The sequence below is a fragment of the Zeus faber genome (genome assembly GCF_960531495.2).
Source record: "Zeus faber genome assembly, chromosome: 9".
In the NCBI taxonomy this organism is placed as follows: Eukaryota; Metazoa; Chordata; class Actinopteri; order Zeiformes; family Zeidae; genus Zeus; species Zeus faber.
In genome coordinates this window covers 9,914,046-9,934,569 of record NC_137197.1, presented here as the reverse complement: position 1 = coordinate 9,934,569, position 20,524 = coordinate 9,914,046, and the positions used below count along the sequence as shown (strand labels likewise).

The 20,524-nt window shown below is 46.0% G+C and overlaps 1 protein-coding gene across 4 annotated transcripts; it reads left to right on the top strand.

Annotated features, from left to right (window-relative positions):
• The first annotated feature begins 589 nt into the window (after positions 1-589).
• On the top strand, positions 590-18,719 carry igsf5b (immunoglobulin superfamily, member 5b). Of its 4 annotated transcripts, none has more exons than XM_080007294.1 (10): positions 590-757; positions 1,569-1,663; positions 3,755-4,069; positions 7,658-7,785; positions 8,610-8,775; positions 11,987-12,127; positions 14,725-14,749; positions 15,391-15,480; positions 16,276-16,328; positions 17,560-18,719. In XM_080007294.1, exons 2-10 carry the CDS (start codon positions 1,615-1,617, stop codon positions 17,565-17,567), a joined length of 975 nt encoding a protein of 324 aa, XP_079863420.1. In that variant the 5' UTR covers positions 590-757; positions 1,569-1,614; the 3' UTR covers positions 17,568-18,719. The 4 variants fall into 4 exon arrangements, with proteins under 4 accessions (XP_079863420.1, XP_079863419.1, XP_079863421.1 ...); XM_080007293.1 differs by having other exon boundaries at positions 15,391-15,503; XM_080007295.1 differs by lacking the exon at positions 16,276-16,328 and having other exon boundaries at positions 15,391-15,503.
• The last annotated feature ends 1,805 nt before the right edge of the window (positions 18,720-20,524 follow it).

Genomic DNA, 20,524 nt, shown 5'->3' with positions numbered 1-20,524 from the left:
AGTAGGAGTCAACAGGACATCGGGGGACAAAAGGCGAGGCCCCTGGAGATACTCTTAGCGAAGGGGGGCCCGCATCCTGTAGCGTAATAGAGAGTTCTGGCCTTTGAACGCCCATTGTCTTGATGCTTTCACTTGAAGGGCCCCGCATAGAAGATTGATAGTGTTGAGTATGGGCGCCACACTTTACCCTCTGGGCAACACAGCGTCACAATGCTGTTCAAAATCAATATCAATAGCAAATAAATGAATTACCATATGTTCGTTTTGAGGCTGAAGGGTGAAATGTTTCATCTGAGTACAACGTGAGCCTCAAAATGCCTGGGAGGCTTCCTTGGCCTTGATGGAATCCCCAATCTCATTCTCTCATACTGAGCACACGATTTAGCAGTACATTCTCCAAAAACTGTGATTGTGTATATTAATATGTTGGCGTCTTTCTCGAGCTTCACGTGCATTAAAGCATCTGCCCTCATCATTGATCTACAGGGGGAGGGAGGGAGGGAGGGAGGGAGGCTACACATCCCTCCCAGTGGAGGGGATTTCAAGGGACATTGCTCCCAGTATGAGTCATGCTGTGAATATACTGTACTACTGTTTGGTTGCCACCAGACCAAAGTTCCCACCGGGTTTGGTAATATTTAACAGGAAGGTTTTGGGAGATACGGTTCAAACTCAAGTGTTGGCAGGTCGCAGCTGCAGCAGCATCCACGCGGTTCCGCTGTCCAACTAACTTCGACAGCTGCTGCAGGTCCACGAGGTGAGTCGTAAACCACTGGAATACATCCTATTTGTATGGGACGGTATTTTTTAATTTCAGTGTCTGCCGGAGAGTCTTTGATGCATAAGAGAATATTGAGAGCCAAAGAAAGCATAAAGAACTCGCTGCTGATAGTTTGGCTGAACTCCAATACAGAGATATGTGTGATCTTTGCTCAATAGCAACGTTGAACAAGATCAAATCCCTGCTTAGTTTGGTTTTAGAGTCATTCATCTCACGTCCAAATGGGGTTCTGTTTATTGTGTTGCTTTGTGTACCTGTACACTGGTGGAAAAACATTTTTTTTATTTTGTAAAACCATCAGGTTTTTTTTCCAACTTATAATTGAGAAATTAAGAACACATTTTAAATTGAAAAAAAATACAGGTTTAACAAATGGAGGCAACATTTTTCAAGTGGAAACAAGGATCCCAAATAAATTTCTAAGTGTATATAGCATATACAGTATGTATATACATACATATATAAATATTGATAAATGTAGTTTGAAACAGTCTCAGCTATATCTCAATTCTGATTTTAAAGAAATAATGATCTATTTACATTTCTTATCTAGATTCTCATCTAGTTTATTTTTGAAGGTTTTTCCAGTATTTGACATGTTAAATAAAACATATAAATGTCCTGCTTATACGGAAATGTCTGAAATATTTGTCTTGGAGATCAACACCATGAACGTGTGACACTACGGTGAAAAGCAAAATAGAGCTTTCCAACACATAGTTCTGCTATCAACCATTCAGGTGCAGGAACGGACCAATAATTTCTCCCCTTTTCCTCTTCGTTTGAGGTCTTTTTTTGGCTCTGAACCATGGCTTGAGTGTTTCTGGACCACCATGGGCGACGGCGTGTTGTTGGTGCTGCTCCTGTCGAGCATGGCTCAAGGTGAGTGTCGCCCACAAACAGGCTGTGATGCAGTACGTGCCCATTTCTACCATAATAGCAGCACCCCTAGTATTAAACCCACAGCCAGTCTAATTAGAATGCATAATGATCTGACCGCACTCTATAATTAATTTCAAAATAGCTGCCTTTCTTCTCAGCGGTAGGACATAGGCAGTGGTCATGGGACTTGAGGGCGGAGTCGCTGGGTCACGCTCCCAATAGGAGTTTCCATCACTCCGCTATTGTCTGATTGCAATGAAAGGAACGAGCTGTACGGCCTGGCCTGGATATTTATTTCTTCAGGCCTAATTTCCTAAGCGGATGCATCATTTATGACTTCACGTACCGGCTGTAGCGTAACACATTCGGCTTGCCATAAACAAATGGTGCGTCGTTCTGAGTTGTGTTGGTTATTATTTCAATGGTTGGTTAAGATTTGCCCTTATTTTACTCCATTTGTCAGAGGGGTTGCTATGAAGGAGAAGAGCTACGGAGCATCGCTGAAATTACATTTAGGAAGTGTGTGTTTGTGTGTGTGTGTGTGTGTGTGCGTGCGCGCGCATGTGTTTCCTTTTATGCCGGTCTTTGTAGTATTTATAGGGCAAGTGAGGAGTGATTCAGTGAAACCCGGCGATGAACGTCGCAGTCTCTCTTAGTCCTAATCAGCCACACAGCCCCGTGAGTTTATCAAATTTGCCGGGCCACTTACCCTTTTAAAATGTTTACCCTGGCGGGATACTGCTGTGACCCGCCGCGGCTGCCGGCTAGAGGTTAATTTACACTCTGCTTTATTTCACTACTTTCTCCCTAAATCCTACCCGACCTCCTTTCCGTAACCAGGCCTCCGTTCATCCTCACTTCACCTGGTCTCCTTCTACATGTTCTCTGATCCCCCTCGCTCTCTCTCTCTCTGTCCATGTGTCTTTGTCCCTGCCTCTACCTGTCTTTCTGTCGTTCCCTTTTCTCTGTCACATCAATTATTTTGCCCACACACTGGCCCGCTCAGCTACCTGCTCCTATCTAGCTTCACACACACACACCTTGCGACAAAACACACACAGGCACACACGCACGCACGCACGCACGCACGCACGCACGCACGCACGCACGCACGCACGCACGCACGCACGCACGCACGCACGCACGCACGCACGCACGCACACACGCACACACACACACACACTCTTAATGGCAGTGCTGCTTATGAGTCACTCACTCTCCTCCTTTTGGCTCACTCACCCCCTGCCCTGTCATTTTCTCACTCTGTCTTTGTTGGTTTGTTTCTGTTTCTTATGCTGTCATACTTTCCATCAGCGGCATTAATCTAACTATTTAGCATAATGGTTGTTGTATATTTATTCTCATATTTTTGGATATTTTGAGATGTGGTGCAAAACAACAACTATTATCACATTACATCTAAAGGTCACCTGTACACATTCTTTCCTCATCCCAAAATATGTAAAAAACATAGGGCGGCTGGGCGATATTAATTAATATCCAATAATACAATATTTTTTGACCGAATACCTCGATGTGGATAATGTGGCAATATTTTGGGGATGACTTTTGATATTTCCACACAAGAGAAACCATCATTAGGATATTTTGTTGATGTGTAAAAACATCTAGAACGGCCGATGAAGACCAGAAAACTGTATTGAAATGCAGCATTTTACCATATCACGATATATATATATATATATATCGTGATATAGTAAAATGTGTATATATATATATATATATATATATATATATATATATATACAGTATATATATATATATATATATATACAGTATATATATATATATATACTGTATATATATATATATATGTATATATATATGTATATATATATAATTTTTTGTAATATCATGTAATCCAAATCACAATATTACATGATATTTCAATATAATATAACAATATATATACACGTATATATAACAACATACAGTATATAACAATATTATTCCCAGCCCTAGAACCCTTGTCCATATGAAAAAACCTGGTGCTCTCAGCATTTTCTCAACTTCTTCTACCCCTGCACAACTCACATGGAGTTTTATTCCATCCTCTCTGTTGACACTCAGTGCTTGTCGGAGAGATTCAACTGGAGCCTGAGTCCCTGACGGTGCTGCGGGGGGAGGAGGCGCGGTTGACCTGCTCCACGTCCGCCCCGTGGACAGTGATGGTGTGGCTGTTGAACAGGGCCTCCTTGCTGACCATCTCCTCGGAGCACGGCGTGCTGTCCTCCGGCAACCCCAACGTGATGGCTGAGGACCGCTCCGGCCCGCGGCGTGCCAGCTGGACGCTCGTCCTGAGGAGGGTGGAGAGGCACCACCAGGGACAGGTGACCTGTGATCTGCAGAACGTCCAGACGAAAACAGCCAGCCTGTTTGTGCAAGGTCTGTACGCCTCAGCGTCTGTGGCTTCGGAATAATTGGAGGCGATAGAGAGAGAATGGGGTGGGTTCTGTTGCTGCGTTGAGCATGCATGTGCTCACACACCAGTGGAACAGCGGTTTGGGCATTTCCAGCTGGATGTCCTATGCCCAAGGTCTCGCCGAGCGGCTGATTCACAGTGGCAGGAAAATCCGAGTGGAGCCGCAGATTTTCTTTTGCTGTAGACGATTTCAAAGGCCTCTTTGTGAAGGATGTCTCTTTGACAAACAAGAGCATGTAAAGAAACAGCCCCCTACCCCCAAAGCACATGCATATACTGTACACACACACACACACACACACACACACTCACACACAAATCTATACCTTCTGCTAAACAGATGGAAAGTCGTTTTAAAACACTTGCAACATTAAAACGCCCGGGCCCACTGAATTTAACCTTGCCCTAAAAAAGGAAGCAACATGTACAACATTTGGAGAATAACAAACAGCAGCTTCCTTGACGATACAGCGCCACCCACGCATGTTGGCTCACCGCTCTCATCGACGCTTACACATATGAGCAGGTTAAAGACTTCCCAATGCACTTCCTAAAATCGGTTCCAACTTCCCAAAGTGGGCTGGGCAGCTTCTTTTTCTTGACTTCCCCCCCCCCCTTTCTGCAAGGGCGGCTGATCCGGAGTGGTGCGGATCGATCTGGGTGTTTATCAGAGCAGTGAAACTCATTTGGGCCTGTCAGGTCAGAACACTGTTGCCCGGGTGTGTTTGATGGGCGTCATGGCGTTGTTGATGGCGGAGCGGGAGACGCGGGGCGGTAGGGGCAGAGGGGTGGGAGGGATCGATCCGGTTGGAGTTATATAAATACCAGGTGGAAGATGCAGGATTTTCGGCCAGTCAGCAAAAAAAAAAAAAAAAGGCAGTGCAGGATTTACAGGCTTCTGCCACCCGGGCCGGGCTTTTATTACTGTGAACTGATTGTGTTTCATGCAGATGGCGTGCCAAGAGGGAGATGGCGAGGGGGGAAGATTGGGGCACTCCATGTGCTGAGGAGTTAAGAGTAGGGGCGCGATAAGAATCCGTGGTTTTCTCCAGGTTCTGATTGAGTTGTTATCTGCCGCACGAAAACGCCGGGAGTGTAGGCAATTATTTATGCTGCCTGACTGGAAATGCCCTTATAGGGTTTCCCCGCACAAAAACATCCACCCAATTATATTAGCAAACAGACGCATAGGCATAGGGAAGTGTCAGCAATCAGTGTGCTCGCACCTGAGTCATCTGACTGAAGTCGTTCTTCTATCTGCGGAGAAAGTCTCATGACCAACCGGTTGAGACCTCAACGTCACGCAGAGGAAACTGAAGCGCAGCAGCACCTGCTGATTGTGATCAAGCAGGTGCTGTCATTTAACCACATTTTTGTTCGGTGCAAATATATCGGTTGGCATATTGCGTCATAATAAATGAGGCCATTTATTTCAGCCGAAACCTGATGAGGAATGAATGAAACATTCATCAGCCGAGGGGGAAGGACTGGGACTATATCGAATGGCACTGACGCGGCAGAGCGCCGCCCTCGCGTGGGACTGGCAGACTTCAAACCGAATGACAAATCATTAAACGCCTAATCATTTCTGCTCGAATACGAGAGGCCTCGATCAGCGCCTCCTTTGACCTTATTATTCAGCCAATTTGCCTCGTCGCACACACTCGAACTGAGAACTCAGCTGAAAATCTGCATGGGAAAAGTCTTCTCTGCGGTGAAAAAATAAAACATTTAAAATCGACGGAAACAAAAGCAATGACCCGTCGCCTCCAATAAAATAAAGAGCAGGCCTCCCCGGCTGCGAGAGCCACAAATCCCTGCTGACATATGCAGCCATTAACAGAGGTGTATGGTGGACCCCCCAACCCCCTCCGCCCCGCCGCCCCGCCAGGTCTGGATGCAGAGCTCTGCCATGACCTGACGCAGCCCTTTTGAATTAATCGCGCGTCTTGGCATGCCCGGTCAACAGTCAGCAACTCCGCCGGTGATTTGTGTACTGCAGCAGCGAATACACAGTTGGAGGAGCGCCACAAATCTAAAAGTTCCAGCGGTTGATTCCCCCCGCGCTGCCATCCTCACTCCTTTCTCCAACCATAATTGTCCAGCGGAAATGTGATGTAAATGCAGCTCTCTCTCTCTCTCTCTCTCTCTCTATAGACATACATGTCTCTCATAAATCTCTTCCCTTCTCCCTTCGATTATTCAGAGAGCACACACGCGCGCGCACACACACACACACACACACACACACACACACACACACACTAAAACATACACACACACACACACACACACACACACACACACACACACACACACACACACACACACACATTAAAATATACAAATCTTTCAGTGGACCGCGGTTGGGAAGACGGTCGGCACTGAGGCCGTGGAAGAGTGGGAGAGCGGAAGTAAAAAGGAGGGCACGCTAACACAAATCTGAGGGGAGTGAGCATGCCTTTGGTGACTGGACTGGAGAGGCACACTGCTCATCTGAATAAATCCAGACACATATTCACACCTGCCCACGCCTGCTCGCACCCGGCCACGAACACGCACACACACCCATGTACACACCCATATACTGTATATTCAGACGCGCAAAGCCCGCGCGCAAAGACTTCCAGGCTCATTTCTTTCCTTTTTTCTTTTTCCCTGTGATGGACGAGGCTGGAATTTCTTTTAAAGATCACTCGGGCCGGCAGGCGGGAGGAGCGCCGACGTCGTGCCTATCTCTACCGGGACTTATCAATCGGCCACGACGCGTGGGAACTCCGCGTCGGCCGGTGTGAATGAGGCCGCTGGGTTCGCAGCCAGCTATTGTTCATTCCCACTCCCCGCGAGTGGCCGGGGGCCGGCTCGCACAAGAGGCGGAGGGTTTTCAAGAGAGGGATGAGGCATCTATCTGTCACCAATGCATGCGAGGTGGAATCAGGAAACAAAGCACCGTGGGGAAAGAGACGGCCAGTAATGCGCGCGCAGCATCCGAGCCTCTGAAGCTAAATCAACACAGATGTCTTTCGTTCAGACGATCCGCCAAAAAACGGCGTAATTATCTCCCTGTCTATACCAATTGGCGGTGGCATTCAGAGCCTTCCATTGTGCCTGACAATAAACTTCACATGTGAGGCATCGCTACCCGGGCCCTAAGTGGCTTATTTGGTTGGCGGGGGCGGGAGACGCGGGGGAAAAGGGAGGCATTCGTCAGGCGGTTGAGACTTTCAGACACGCGATCAATCACCCCCGAGGAATGAAAATGGCGTGCTGGAGGCAAACCGGGCCAGACGGAAGAGACTCATTCAAGAGATTCATTTTACGCTGGAGACACACACACACGCATGCATTTCAAAGCAGCGCAGGGCTCTTGATGGAATTTGTGGTTCATACCCGCTCCTGTCTGCATTCATAAACTCATACATAAGCACTTATGCATATGCGGCGGCCCGCCGTGCAGTTTGCAGCGTACGGACGCAGATGGAGACATTATGTGGAAGAACCCGGAGCCATTGGAAAACCTCCGAATGCACATTATTTTGTTGTGATTCCAGAGAGGGGCACCGTGGAAGTCCTGGCGGGCAACTGGACGGTTTTGAGGGGGCAGTGGGTCCGATTTGAATGCCACGCAGTGGGATGGTATCCCAAACCCGCAGTGGACTGGCTGGTTGATGGCATAGAGGTATAGATACAATTTCACAATCACAACCACCAATACATGTATATTTTTTACACTTACACATGTCTGACGGTGTAATCCCCTATGTTTAATGTGACAGACGGTGTAATCCCCTATGGTTAATGTGACAATTAAAGTCGCAGCATCCAGACAATAGACAGATTTCCAACAATTCTTTAAATGTACATTGTTAATTTTGTTTTTGTAATAAACCATTAACTAGCCCATTAAACCAATAACATTTCTCAGCAATGTAATAAAAGTTGAAGTTTTATTATTATTATTATTATTATGGAGTTATTATGTGATTAAGATTATGTGAATGTGATTATCATTATATTAACAGGAGAGCAGTTCTTAAATTCAATTTAATTGACTTTTACTCGAGAATTTATTACATTGACAGGATTATTATTTTCAAGATTCAAGAGGTTTAATTGTCACATTATAAGCTGCAAACTATTATTACATTGGTGATTTATTGCGTTAGGGGGAAGTTATTATGTTAACAGTAGGGAGGCAATAAACGCTCAAATTCTCTTTAAATCCTCGTCGTAAGCATCATGATTCTAATGTCTGTGGCGCTCCAGGAGTGCCATATTCCATCATCTTAACATGTTCTGCGAAAGGCATCTGTTACTACCATGCTGCTACCATGTTGAGACAACTTGGAAATCGGTACAAACAATGCTTGGGCCCCGAGAGCAGGATCCCGCAAGAAACAATCCCCGAAATGGAAAACATTTTTCTGCCCGGCGTCTGAACAACAGCAGATCTAATAATAACAATAACACTACAACACTGTGTTTTCGGTGAACGGCGCGGAGGTGTCCCGGGGCAGATACAACGTCAGCGGTGGAGTGTCTCTGGAGGGCCTCTTCTCCCTGACCAGCGACCTCGGCCTGCGGGCGGCGCGGAGCTCGCGCGTGGAGTGTCGGGCGTCGGTGTCCGCCCTGCCCGAGCCCCTGAGCAGCGGCGTTCGCCTCACAGTGGGTGAGAGCGCACACAAACAAACACAACAGGACACGCAACGCGTTCAGACAGCCGTGGAGCACGCACGCACACGCACGTGCACGCGCACGCACGCGGACACACACACACACACACACACACGCACATGCACACGCACACGCACGCACACACACACACACACACACACACACACACACACACACACACCCCCACACAAACGCAGGCCCGCACACACACACAAGCACACACACACACAAGCACACCCACCACACACACACACACACACACACACACACACACACACACACACACACACACACACACACACACACACACACACACACACACACACACACACACACACACACACACACACACACACACACACACACACACACACACACACACACACACACACACACACACGGGACCGGGGCAGAACACAAATGTGCAGCGGTGTCAAGTTTCACCGTTGCGTAACGTGTGACTTTGGGCTGTTTATGTCTCTTTATGTGTTTTGGTTTGTACTCCTGTGCGTCCTGGCAGTGAAGTGAAAGGCGTCGCTCAACACGTCGCTCCGCATCATCTCCCTGAAGTAGAGCTAAAGCGTTATCCTCAAGGGTTTGAAATGTTAAATTCAACATCTCGGCGATTTTTTATTTTATTTATTTTTTATGTTTCCCTGTTTTCTTCCGCATTAGAGTTGACGTGTGAAGCAGTTGCAGACAAAGACTGAAACAAATATTAAATTGATACTAACAGGGAAAAGCTCATTAGGATAGGTTGTCTATCTTTCAACCCAGGCCTTTTTAAAGTGTTGTTTCCATCACTAAAACAAACAAACAAACAAACAAACAAACAAACAGACACATAAAAATGCAGTATACAGTACATACATGCATACATACAAATAAACATACAATAATAATAATAAAAACAATAAAATATTGGTTCCCATAATCTGTTCAATCAAGAAACTTACCACTCTGCTGCAGCTTCTGACTGTGCTTGATGCAGCCTGATGGGGCAAACGTTGAAGCATTAAAAAAACCAACAACCTTTAAATCTCCTTTTTGGAAAACTCACATTACATTTGGTCAAGTTTCTAAGTGTATTTTTTCGTTCATGTTTTGAGAAAGAGCAATATCCCATTGATGTATCCGCTCCACAAATATAGCCCCAAGGTACATATCGCTGCACATATAGTTCCCACAACACATTTATTTTGCGCTCAATTATAAACCTGCTCCTTGAACTATTCCTTATATCTGGCAAAATGTATTTGAACTGTTATCGCCCCATAGTAAATGTGGTGTACCTTTATGGACTGCAACGTGTCCCCACATTGAACCACCGATGTGAGAGAGAGAAAGAGAGAGAGAGAGAGAGAGAATTGGCCATAATACTGATGATAACAATAGCTTCTGAGTGGCTGCTTAAAATATATTACAGTCTATCTCCCCCTGAGGCGGTGGTACTTTATGAGGAGAGACCAAATCGACCGAAATGCTTCGTATATGGAGGTGATCATAGGTATGCGTTTCCAAAGGTAAGAAGTTCGCTGGATGCATGGATATGACAGAGCGATAAGGAGAGCGATCACTGATGATGATGATTGCATTGGATATTTTAACAGTCTATTCCTTCCCCCAAATGAACCGATTTCTTTACAATTTCCAGAAACGTATACGCCTATATGTTCCAATTTTCACCGTTGCCTTTTGTTTTTTCAGCGGAGGCGTGAAATTCACTTAAACATATTCATTTTGGCAGGCTTGAGGTGGTATTTATAGACCCGTTTAAAGTTTTGTTTCTTTGATGTTTTTGGTCTCATAGCAGGGGAGGAATATACTTCCAAATATAGACCCAGCACTCTTCACTGGGAGTTGTACGAAGATCTTCTCTCCCAAAGGGGAGAGGGAGGGAGGGAGAGAGAGAGAGAGGGGGAGAGAGAGGGGGAGAGAGAGAGCGCGCTCAGGGCCGGTTATTAGATGGAATTTTTTTTATATATAATAGATTTTGCCCTTAATGGAGGGAGGGTCACTAAGTAACACCTTAAGCTCAGATAGCTCTACTAAATTCTTCCTTACTAATCAAAGAAGTGAATATCTGGCAGACTTGGAGATACTTAAAAAATTTTATAAAAACCCCACCCCATCTAGTCGGACAGTTGAATTCCCCGCATGGTTCCTGAAACTTTCGCAGAGTGGGAATCATTATAGGTTAATAAATCTGAGAAAGAAAAACGATACAACCGGATTCAAGCCTGTGAAGCCCATTTCGATGTTCTGGCGCAAACTGCACAGGGAGGTGCAGCAGGTTTGGTCCTGAACTGCACCAAGTTATGTGACGACTGGTCAAAAGTTGTACCGCCAGCTTCCTACCTGCACGAAACGAAAAACGTGAACGTTGCCGCCGCCCGCTGCTACGGAGCAACATCTGTGTAAATACTAAATAATAAATCCCGAACACGGTAGTTCACCCTCCCAAACAGCTGTGAAACTAACTCGCTACCACCCGGCCACTGCGCTGGCACAGAGAGACGGCCGCTCTGCTGCGTCACCGGCCGAGATCCAAAAAAAAAAAAAAAAGAGGCAGATTTACCCGCGACCTTTATCATTAAAGAGGGAAAGGGCGTAGGGAAGACCAGGTTTTCCCTGTTTTTATGATAGTACTTAAAAAAATATGCATCCATAGCATTATACTACATACCTCCCAACTTGGTTTCAGATGCTGCCTACTTCCATCACTGCTGCAGTGGCATCTCCACAAACTATAGATAGATATGTTGTACAATGAACACGCTATAACTATACCAGCATATTATTACATATTATGGCATATTTAAGCATACTGCTATTAGTACCATCATTGCATATTATCGCTACGCACTGCTGTAATACAATTTGTACTTTATTTCAGCGTAACTGCCACCTGCCCCCTATGGGGCCTACTAGTTAACGTGGTCACCATTACACCTGCTATTCCCTGTTAATCTTTATATTAAGCACATTTATTTTATTTAATTGTATTTAATTACACTGTTCTGTCACGTTCCGCTGCTGTAATACCTGCATTTTCCCCCTGAGGATCACATCTTTAAAACACTTCTTGAAAATGAAACACCGGCGTGCTCCGTCGATCCGTCCGGAAAATGACTGCAGTGCCTTTTTTTAATTTATTTTTTATTTTTTTCGTTTTTTACAACCGACGCCACGTATTTCCCCTCCAGTTGCCGAGGTGGTCCCGGAGGGAGACCCCTGCTCCGCGCTGCTGCTGGCGACAGCCGTGCTCTCCTCGCTGCTCGTCCTCCTGCTGCTCTCGCTCTGCGTCGTCTGCAGTGTCCTCTGGTCCAGGGGCAGCAGGCGCACCGGTAGGCACCTTTCCTGTCCTTTCTTTCTCTTTTTCTTGCCTTTTTTTTTTTTTTTTTTTCTTTCGTTTCGTTTTTACCATTAAGTGAGAAAAAAAAATCTCCGCCCCCCCCCGCCACCCCCCCCCCCCCCCCAGAACTCCTCCCCTGCACAGGAACAATGATTAAAGTATAATGAAGGAGCTCGCCGGTCCCACGCACTGACTCGGCACTGCCCCAACGCCGGCCTTGAGCAAGGGCACAGGGAAGGGTCTCTTTCTTTTTTTCTGACAAAGCCGGAACATCGGCAGTCAGCAGAAAGCTTGAGTTCTGCAAAGCTTCATTTGGGCGGCAGTTAGTGTGCGGCTGGTGCACTCGTGTGACTGTGACTGGGTCGCTTGAATCCCTCTTGTGAGGAGTAACAGCCCTCTGCACCTGCTGGAAATGCCGTCTGAGGCAAAGGCATCCAACCACAACACCACAACACCAAAGCGCTACAATGCCACAACACTACAACACCACAACACTACAACACCACAACACTACAACACTACAAAAACCCAACACAACAATGCCACAACGCAACAACACCACAACACCACAACACTACAAAAACCCAACACTACAACACCACAACACTACAACACCACAACACCACAACACTACAACACTACAAAAACCCAACACTACAACACCACAACACTACAACACCACAACACCACAACACTACAACACTACAACACTACAAAAACCCAACACTACAACACCACAACACTACAACACCACAACACTACAAAAACCCAACACTACAACACCACAACACTACAACACCACAAAACCACAACAACACAACACTACAACACTACAAAAACCCAACACTGCAACACCACAACACCACAACACCACAACACTACAACACTACAAAAACCCAACACTACAACACCACAACACTACAACACCACAAAACCACAACAACACAACACTACAACACCACCACACCACAACACTACAACAACACAACACTACAACAACCCAACACTACAACACCACAAAACCACAACAACACAACACTACAACACCACCATACCACAACACCCCCACACCACAACACTACAACAACACAACACTACAACACCGCAACACGGCAACACCACAACACTACAACACTACAACACTACAACGCCACAACGCCACAACACTTCAACACTAGATGGGACAAATCTGGTCACACTGGAAAGTGTTGATGTCTGTAAGCCGATGAATACACTGATAGTATTTTTACACGGCTTTGTTCTTGATTCCGACGGGTCAACAGCTGCAATCAGTGTTCAGTTGTTCAATTTTGTGTGTTCAGTGTTCAACTTTCTGAGTAACGTCCGCTTGTCTGTTAATAATGACCGTTGTCGTGGGCAACCACTTCTCTTCCTGGATTCACGTCCCTTGTTTCGCGCCGCCTACACGCTAATTCTAATGCTAACACTAGCTAGTGCAGACGTCTTGTGATGCTACATAGAAACTGCAATTGGATGAATGTAATGGATATTTCATACTTCTCTGGGTTTTTTTGGAAGATAAATCGATCGCTACATTATTGCAGTGTTAGCTTCTTTGCCGTGGAGAATTTTTCTCAGCGGAAGATCTTAAACCAGGCTTACTAGTTACGAAGACATTTGAAATCGCTGTTCTGACACACAAAAGAACCCTCTTTGGAGCCATAGAAGACCCCCTCACACTTTGCGTCACCTGTGCCCTGACTACGAACGCCACAGATGAAAGCCAGCCGTTGCGTTGCATTGATTGACACAGCTTCTCCTCGATGTTTACCATCGTCTTCATCCGGACCCGGAGCGTAGCGTTCGAAGAGTATTAACATGAACACACGGCGTACTTTGCGTGAGGACTTTTTCGCTTTCCCGAGCCGCAGGATCGACGCCGCGTCATGGCGGTCCGGTGAATCGGGGCCGGGTTTTGAAGAAGCGTCTCCGGAAATGCAGTCTCCACGGATCATTGTTCTCACGGAACACGGCGCCAGACGCCTGTTCGCGTGCGATAACAAAAAAAAAAAAAAAAAGTCAGGTCGGGCACCGCCCGCCAGTCACGTCCGTGGTGTTGTAACGCTAGAGGACGGGGGTGATGGGGAGGAAGGTGCTCACTCCCCCGTCACTGCAACCCCACTTTGGATTCTCCGGTTATGCGCGCGCTGCAATTAACGAAAATAAATAAATAATGGGGATTAAATACAGTCACCTTAATGACTTTGGACAGCGCTGTCGGCGGGGCTTTCGAGAGTCGGGCGCTTCCCCTCACCGTAAAGGGAAGGGTTTATCCGTCTCCCGGGGCGATGATCATCCACGCTGTTGTTATTGTGTCGTCCGTCACAGGAGAACCTGGAGCGACGGCAGCCATTACACCCGGCGTTTAAAACGCGTTTGAAAAGAAAAAAAACGCTCCGGATTTCCTCCGCAGAAATGTTTTGAAGGCGACTCCAGGCCACGCTATTTAGTATGTGAAGCGGAGATGTTTACCGTGTCCACGCTGCTATCAACGCAGCGACTGCAGGGTAACGAGGGTCATAAAAAAAATACTCGATTGTCATCCATGCCTCCATCTTTGCTTTTCAGAATCGAGCCGAGGGGACTCTCTGTGGTGAGCTCTGACTTCTACGTTCCTCTTGCTTGAAAATATCTGTTTATATTTATATTGCCAAAACCCCCACATTATTTACTGTTCCTCCTTGGTACGATGTGCTCCGCTGTGGAGGCTTCAGGAGCTCCATTCTTCTGGCTTGTCCCTGTGCGGTGTTAGAAAAAGACGAGCTCAGACCAAAGCGCAGCGGGAGTCTCCATTAACACATAGGACGTATTTCGTAGATCGAGCGGGATTTGCCTCTCATCGTAAAAAGAAAAATTGAGGACCGGGCTTCATTTCCAGGTGACTTCAATTCCACTGTTGTTTCATTTCGCAGCAGCTTGATTAAGTTTGTGATTGTAGATGACTAGTTTGGGGAGTAGATATAGGCTGTTTAGAGTGCATGTGACAACGTTTTTGATGCGGTTTGAATACGTTTTATGGAAATGTTTCATTCAATAGAGTGGAGCGACAGCTTAGCGGCCACTGCTGGGGCCAATAAAATGTCGTGAATAAAGGTGACGGTGTAAAATTTCCGTCAACTCTTGCGAGCGCTTGTGATAAGAATAGCGCAAATGCGCCAGTCCCAGCAGAACTGCGTTGGTGAAAAAAGGAGAAAGGAAAGTCTGTGCGTTACATTCTGTTTATCTTCTCCGCAGGGCTATTCCTCCTGGACTGCACAGGTTGGACCACGCAGTGAGCGGGTGCAGCTCAGGGCAGGAAGCGGCGGGGGGGAAGGTGAACCAGGGGTACGCTGTGGAGAGCCTCCCGGGTAGGAAAGTGACATTTTGAGGAAAAGCAAAATGACAGAATTATCAGGACACACACGTTTGGATGACAATTCCGTAGATGTTTTTGATCTGCTATTTGCTGCTCAAATAACCAGCGCTATGTTCTTAGTTCAAAGATATTAGTATGTAGCTTCTTAGTGGCCATTAACCACATTCTATGAAAAAAAGGGGGTGAATTATAGGATTCTGGGTCACATGCAACATCATCTGTAAAAAAGTTAAATCACTAGTGCATTGGGAAAATCCCTCAATAATGAAAAAAGTATGGAAAAACACCCAACACATTTTGTGCAAACTAAACAAAAACTATTCACCTTAAAAAAAACAAAAACAAAAAACGCTCACACACACACACACACACACATATATATATATATATATATACATATATATACACATATACAGTATATATATATAGTATATTTGTATATAATACAGTAAATAAATAATAAATAAATAAATAAACATGAACTTAAATAATTTTATATGAACAAAACCTTAATAAATTGCTTTAATTAAACACATTTATTTTGGCTCCTCCAATTTAAAATGGAGTAATTAAGAACACATTTTAATTTGAGGAAACCCTACACATGTAGGTTTAACAAATTAAAGTATTACAATATCTGAAGTCGAACTAACGACTCCAACCTAATAGCTTTTTTCCGTGTTTTGGCCCTGAATGGGAGGGGGCGTCGGCGCGGGGTCAGTTCAGGTCGCGCTAAGCCGTTGCTGTTGCATCTCGCTTTGCAGGTGCCGGCTGCAGCGAAACCCGCAGCCAGACAGACTCTGTCAGCGTCCACGAGGTGAGACAGAAAGTGAGCTGGAGCTGAATAATGCAGTCGCTCACTCATGGAGTTCCTCCTCCTCTTTGCTCCCATATTGATGAGAGCATACCACACCACCTCCACCACCTCCACCTCCCCTGTCACGCACCCCAACGTCTTCATTACAGCCTAAATGACACAAATGAATAGCAACATGTCCGGGCGTTCAGACACAGGGCGCTGAGGTCCCGCTGTGACCTCGAGAATACAGAATACAGCGACCTGCCACAATGCACACGCTCCATAAATCAAAATACTCAGCACAACAACATATCTATCAGCGTACGCCGTGTTGATAGATGATGATGAGGGATCATTAAACTGGCAATTAAACCGTTTTTACTTTCTATGCACACGAGCGCCGACGTCCTCCGAACTGGAATTGCGACGGAAATTATGAAAACCCCATCGATGCACGCGTGTTGCCGATGTTGAAGAGCTAATTGTGCCCCCGTGGGACGGCTTTGCTGTTGATTGACGTATTGATTGTGACGGGTCGATATCTCCCACTGTGTCCTTGTGGCAGGTAACGAACGGCGGGCGCTGGGTGGGGCGGTGGGGGTGGGGGTCGGATCCAACAACGGAAATCTCTCGGACTAGTTTATGTCCTTAGCAAGATTTGCTGCAGTGGCAGTGATTTTTTTCATAAAAAATAAAGTAAAATAAAAAAATAAATTTGGCTTCCACTCAGCGCCTAAAGAGGTGCCTGAGGAAAAGTGGAGGACGTCTCTGGATGTTAGTAAGACTTCTGCCGTGTTTCACTTGTCTCTGAGCTGCAGTGTCTTCGACAGCGTTTTGGAGCCTGTGCCAATGAGTTGCATCAGGTTCCGCTCGTTGCATAGAAACATTTTGGCAGCAATGATGGTGTATTTAGCAAAACAGAGAAAATGGGCCAATTATAACTTCCATTAGTTACCAAGAGAGAAAAGTTCAAATGCACAAACCCTAAAATCATTATCATATTTTTACAAAAATGCGATGGCAGACAGCCATGCAAGAATACGACTGGCACTTAGGGGTCAAGTGTCTTGTTCAAGGACACCCTGGCATATAAGCCAGGCGGAGCCGAGAATCAAACCACTAGCCACCAATCAACAACCCATAAACCCTCCAGTTGCCAGATGACCACTCTATCTCCGGAGCTACTGCTACCCCATTAAGTTATTTGAGTGTATTACAAACATAACCCAGTCCCCGCTGTGTGCCCCAGGTCCCTGACGTGGTGCTGTCCAGGGGCCAGAACCAGCCCTGGGTGGACCTGGAGGAGGACGGCTCCAAGAGCGTCAGGAGAGTGACCACGGTGTGAGATGGAAGAAGCTCCTGTCTACTGCTTCCCTATGCTATTTGATGTCACATAGATGTTATTTAGACAATGTTTTCAACACGGGAGGACCTTCAGAGAGTTTAACCTCCCCCGCGGTGTGGTGACCCATCATGTGTATTTGCTCATTAGCAGCAACCCAGAGGTTGGAGCTCAGACCGTAGGCTTTACCCTCCGGCACCTGGAACTGTCCACTACTGCTTTTCATTGTTTTGATACACAAATATTTTCCTTCGTACTAAGTTCATGGTGCACAATTATGACATATATCATGATGGATCAAATTAAGAGATTAGGAGTAATATTTATGTATATATATATACATATATACACACGTGTGATGAATATTTATGTCCATATATAAGCTTTTCACATTATATACAATTTTCAGGTCATATAATTAAGCATACATAGTGCTAAATCAAAAAACCACAGCTGGGTGCAAGTAAGTGCTTCTGGATAGTTGTGTGTATATACAGTGTATCTATCTAGCTATCTATCTATATCTATTTAGATATTGCTGTATCACTGTATTCAATTGAGATCGAAATGAAGGTGTTTTAGGTTTTTATTGCTTAGCTCAGCACACAATCTAATATACTTTAGATTATGAATAGTTAGTTAGTTAGTTAGTTCCTCCCGTTCCTTCTGGAACATGGGGCGACGAGCCCCCACCATTTGCTCCTTACCCGAATGGCTTCTTCTCGTCGTTTCCGTAACATGCTTTTTTTTTACGGGGTGAGGTTGTTAACCCCACGCCCAACCCCCAACCTGGAGGACCGGGTGCTGACTTATGGGTGCTGACTTACCCGTGTCACAAAGGCATTCTTGGCAGTGCTGACTTACCCGTGTCACAAAGGCGTTATTAATATGTGGTATTAATATGTTAAAAAATGACCGCAGCCCAATTAGCCACTTAGCCCCTGGTCCCTTGCTCAGCTCACAGTCCAGACTTCTCCTGACTTTGTCCACATTTCCTGGCTCTAAGTTTTAGAGGACACTACAAAGTAAAAACTCTGCTTCTGCTGTGAATGATCTGAATAAAATGAGTTCTGACCCGAAACACTGTGTCTCAAAAAGTGAATGTATCTTCCGATCTGCTCCATTCTTTTGGCGATTGCAATATTTTGTGGGACGGATAAACTCAATTGAAAACGGTTCTGTTTTTCTCCAACCTTGCGGCAATGTATTATTTCGCCGCGCTACTTCACGAATTAAGTGAGAAGCAAATCGGGTCATGATAACATAATCCAGGAGAGACAATTCTCTGCTCCGACAAAATCCTGACCTAAGATTATTGTTCACTCTGCACCCCGAGTTGCGAATTCCATCATTCCGCTCTAATCTTTCATACAGGTAGCGCTGTAATCCAATCCCGACGGTGTCTCTCTCTTCCTCGTCCCCGGGAAGGGGCATCTCAAACTCAATTAATTTCACTATCATGGAAGGGAAATGGATATAAAGTACAGTAGGAGCGGCAAAGGCCACAATATAAATCAACGCCATCTGACTGTGAAAATGGTGCACGGTATAATGGATCCATCTCTGTGTGAAGTGGGGTTTATAACATTTGCATTTCATAATTATAGAAGAGAGAGTGTGTGTGTGTGTGCGTGCCTGTGTGCGTGTGTGTGAACCTGTCAGGGCCTGTCTGCCCAACAACAGAAGAGATGACTCGCCTATTCCTGCCGTCCCGTCAAAACGTTCCACCTTCAGAATTGTCTCCAGAAGTTCAAAATGCCCTCCCCTAGGAATGCATCTCCATGAGGATTTTTTAGGTTGTGATAAGGTCCCTGGAAGTGTATTTTACACGGCGTGTCACTGTCTTCGACAATTTTTAACAAATGCCATTTTCACAGAAGGCCCGCGCGCATTTCAAAGTGACCTTTTTTCTTTTGCATAAAACTTCCATACGTCTCAGATTCTGAATGTCAAAAGAGAATATAACAAGCGGCTTATCGGGAACGCGGTGGTTGGGGCCCGCATTTGACTGATGGTAGGATTAGAACACATGCTGATAGGTGAATGCCAATTGTGTGAATTGATGGACCACCGACCAGGACCTCAACCTAAGGGGGCTGGGTCCCTTCACACGCAGTTGCTTTTTCAATATGACGTTCGGCAGATTTATAGACGGGCACTCCATACGGGCTCTAAAATGGAGCCCGTATGGAGGACAAAAAAGCGAGAGACAAAGGAGTTTGAAAGACACGGGAGCCATTTCAGTCCGGGGAAGTAAACTGCAGACATTGTCGGTGGAAGGGAGATTACGTGATCCATTCTCCTGTCATAACATGTGTGCTCGCATGAAATAAAAACGGGGAGCCAGTCAGAAATAGTTCCCTGCACTTCTCTGTCACCAGATGGCTGACACATATCTTCAAAATCACATTGTGCCACTAACTGTGATGAAAGCTCCCTCCCTCTCTCTCTCTCTCTCTCTCTCGTTCTCTCTCTCGCTCTCGCACACACACACACACACTCTCTCCGTTTTCATCATTGCTGCCTTCTGTTTTCACGCACCAAACGTCTGGCATGGAAGCGGCAGGCTATTAAATAAATTAGGCGTTCTCCGGCGGGGCTGACAGGGACACGCGTGATACGAGAGGCCCATTACATGAGCTGCTCGAGTGTTTTGTTTTCCACCCAAACCTTAACCCTCCCCCGGGGCTTACTTAGGGCGCTCCGCGGGGTCCGGTTACGCCGCGCAAACGCCGCATTTGTGTCGTCGGGGGCCATCTAAAACCCGGGGAGGGAGGACGGGACAAGTTCTCCTTTCCGGCCCCCGAGGTCTTAACAAGCGCCCTTTGGCCAAAACCGGTCGCTCATTTCACGTATTCATTCTGCTTCATGT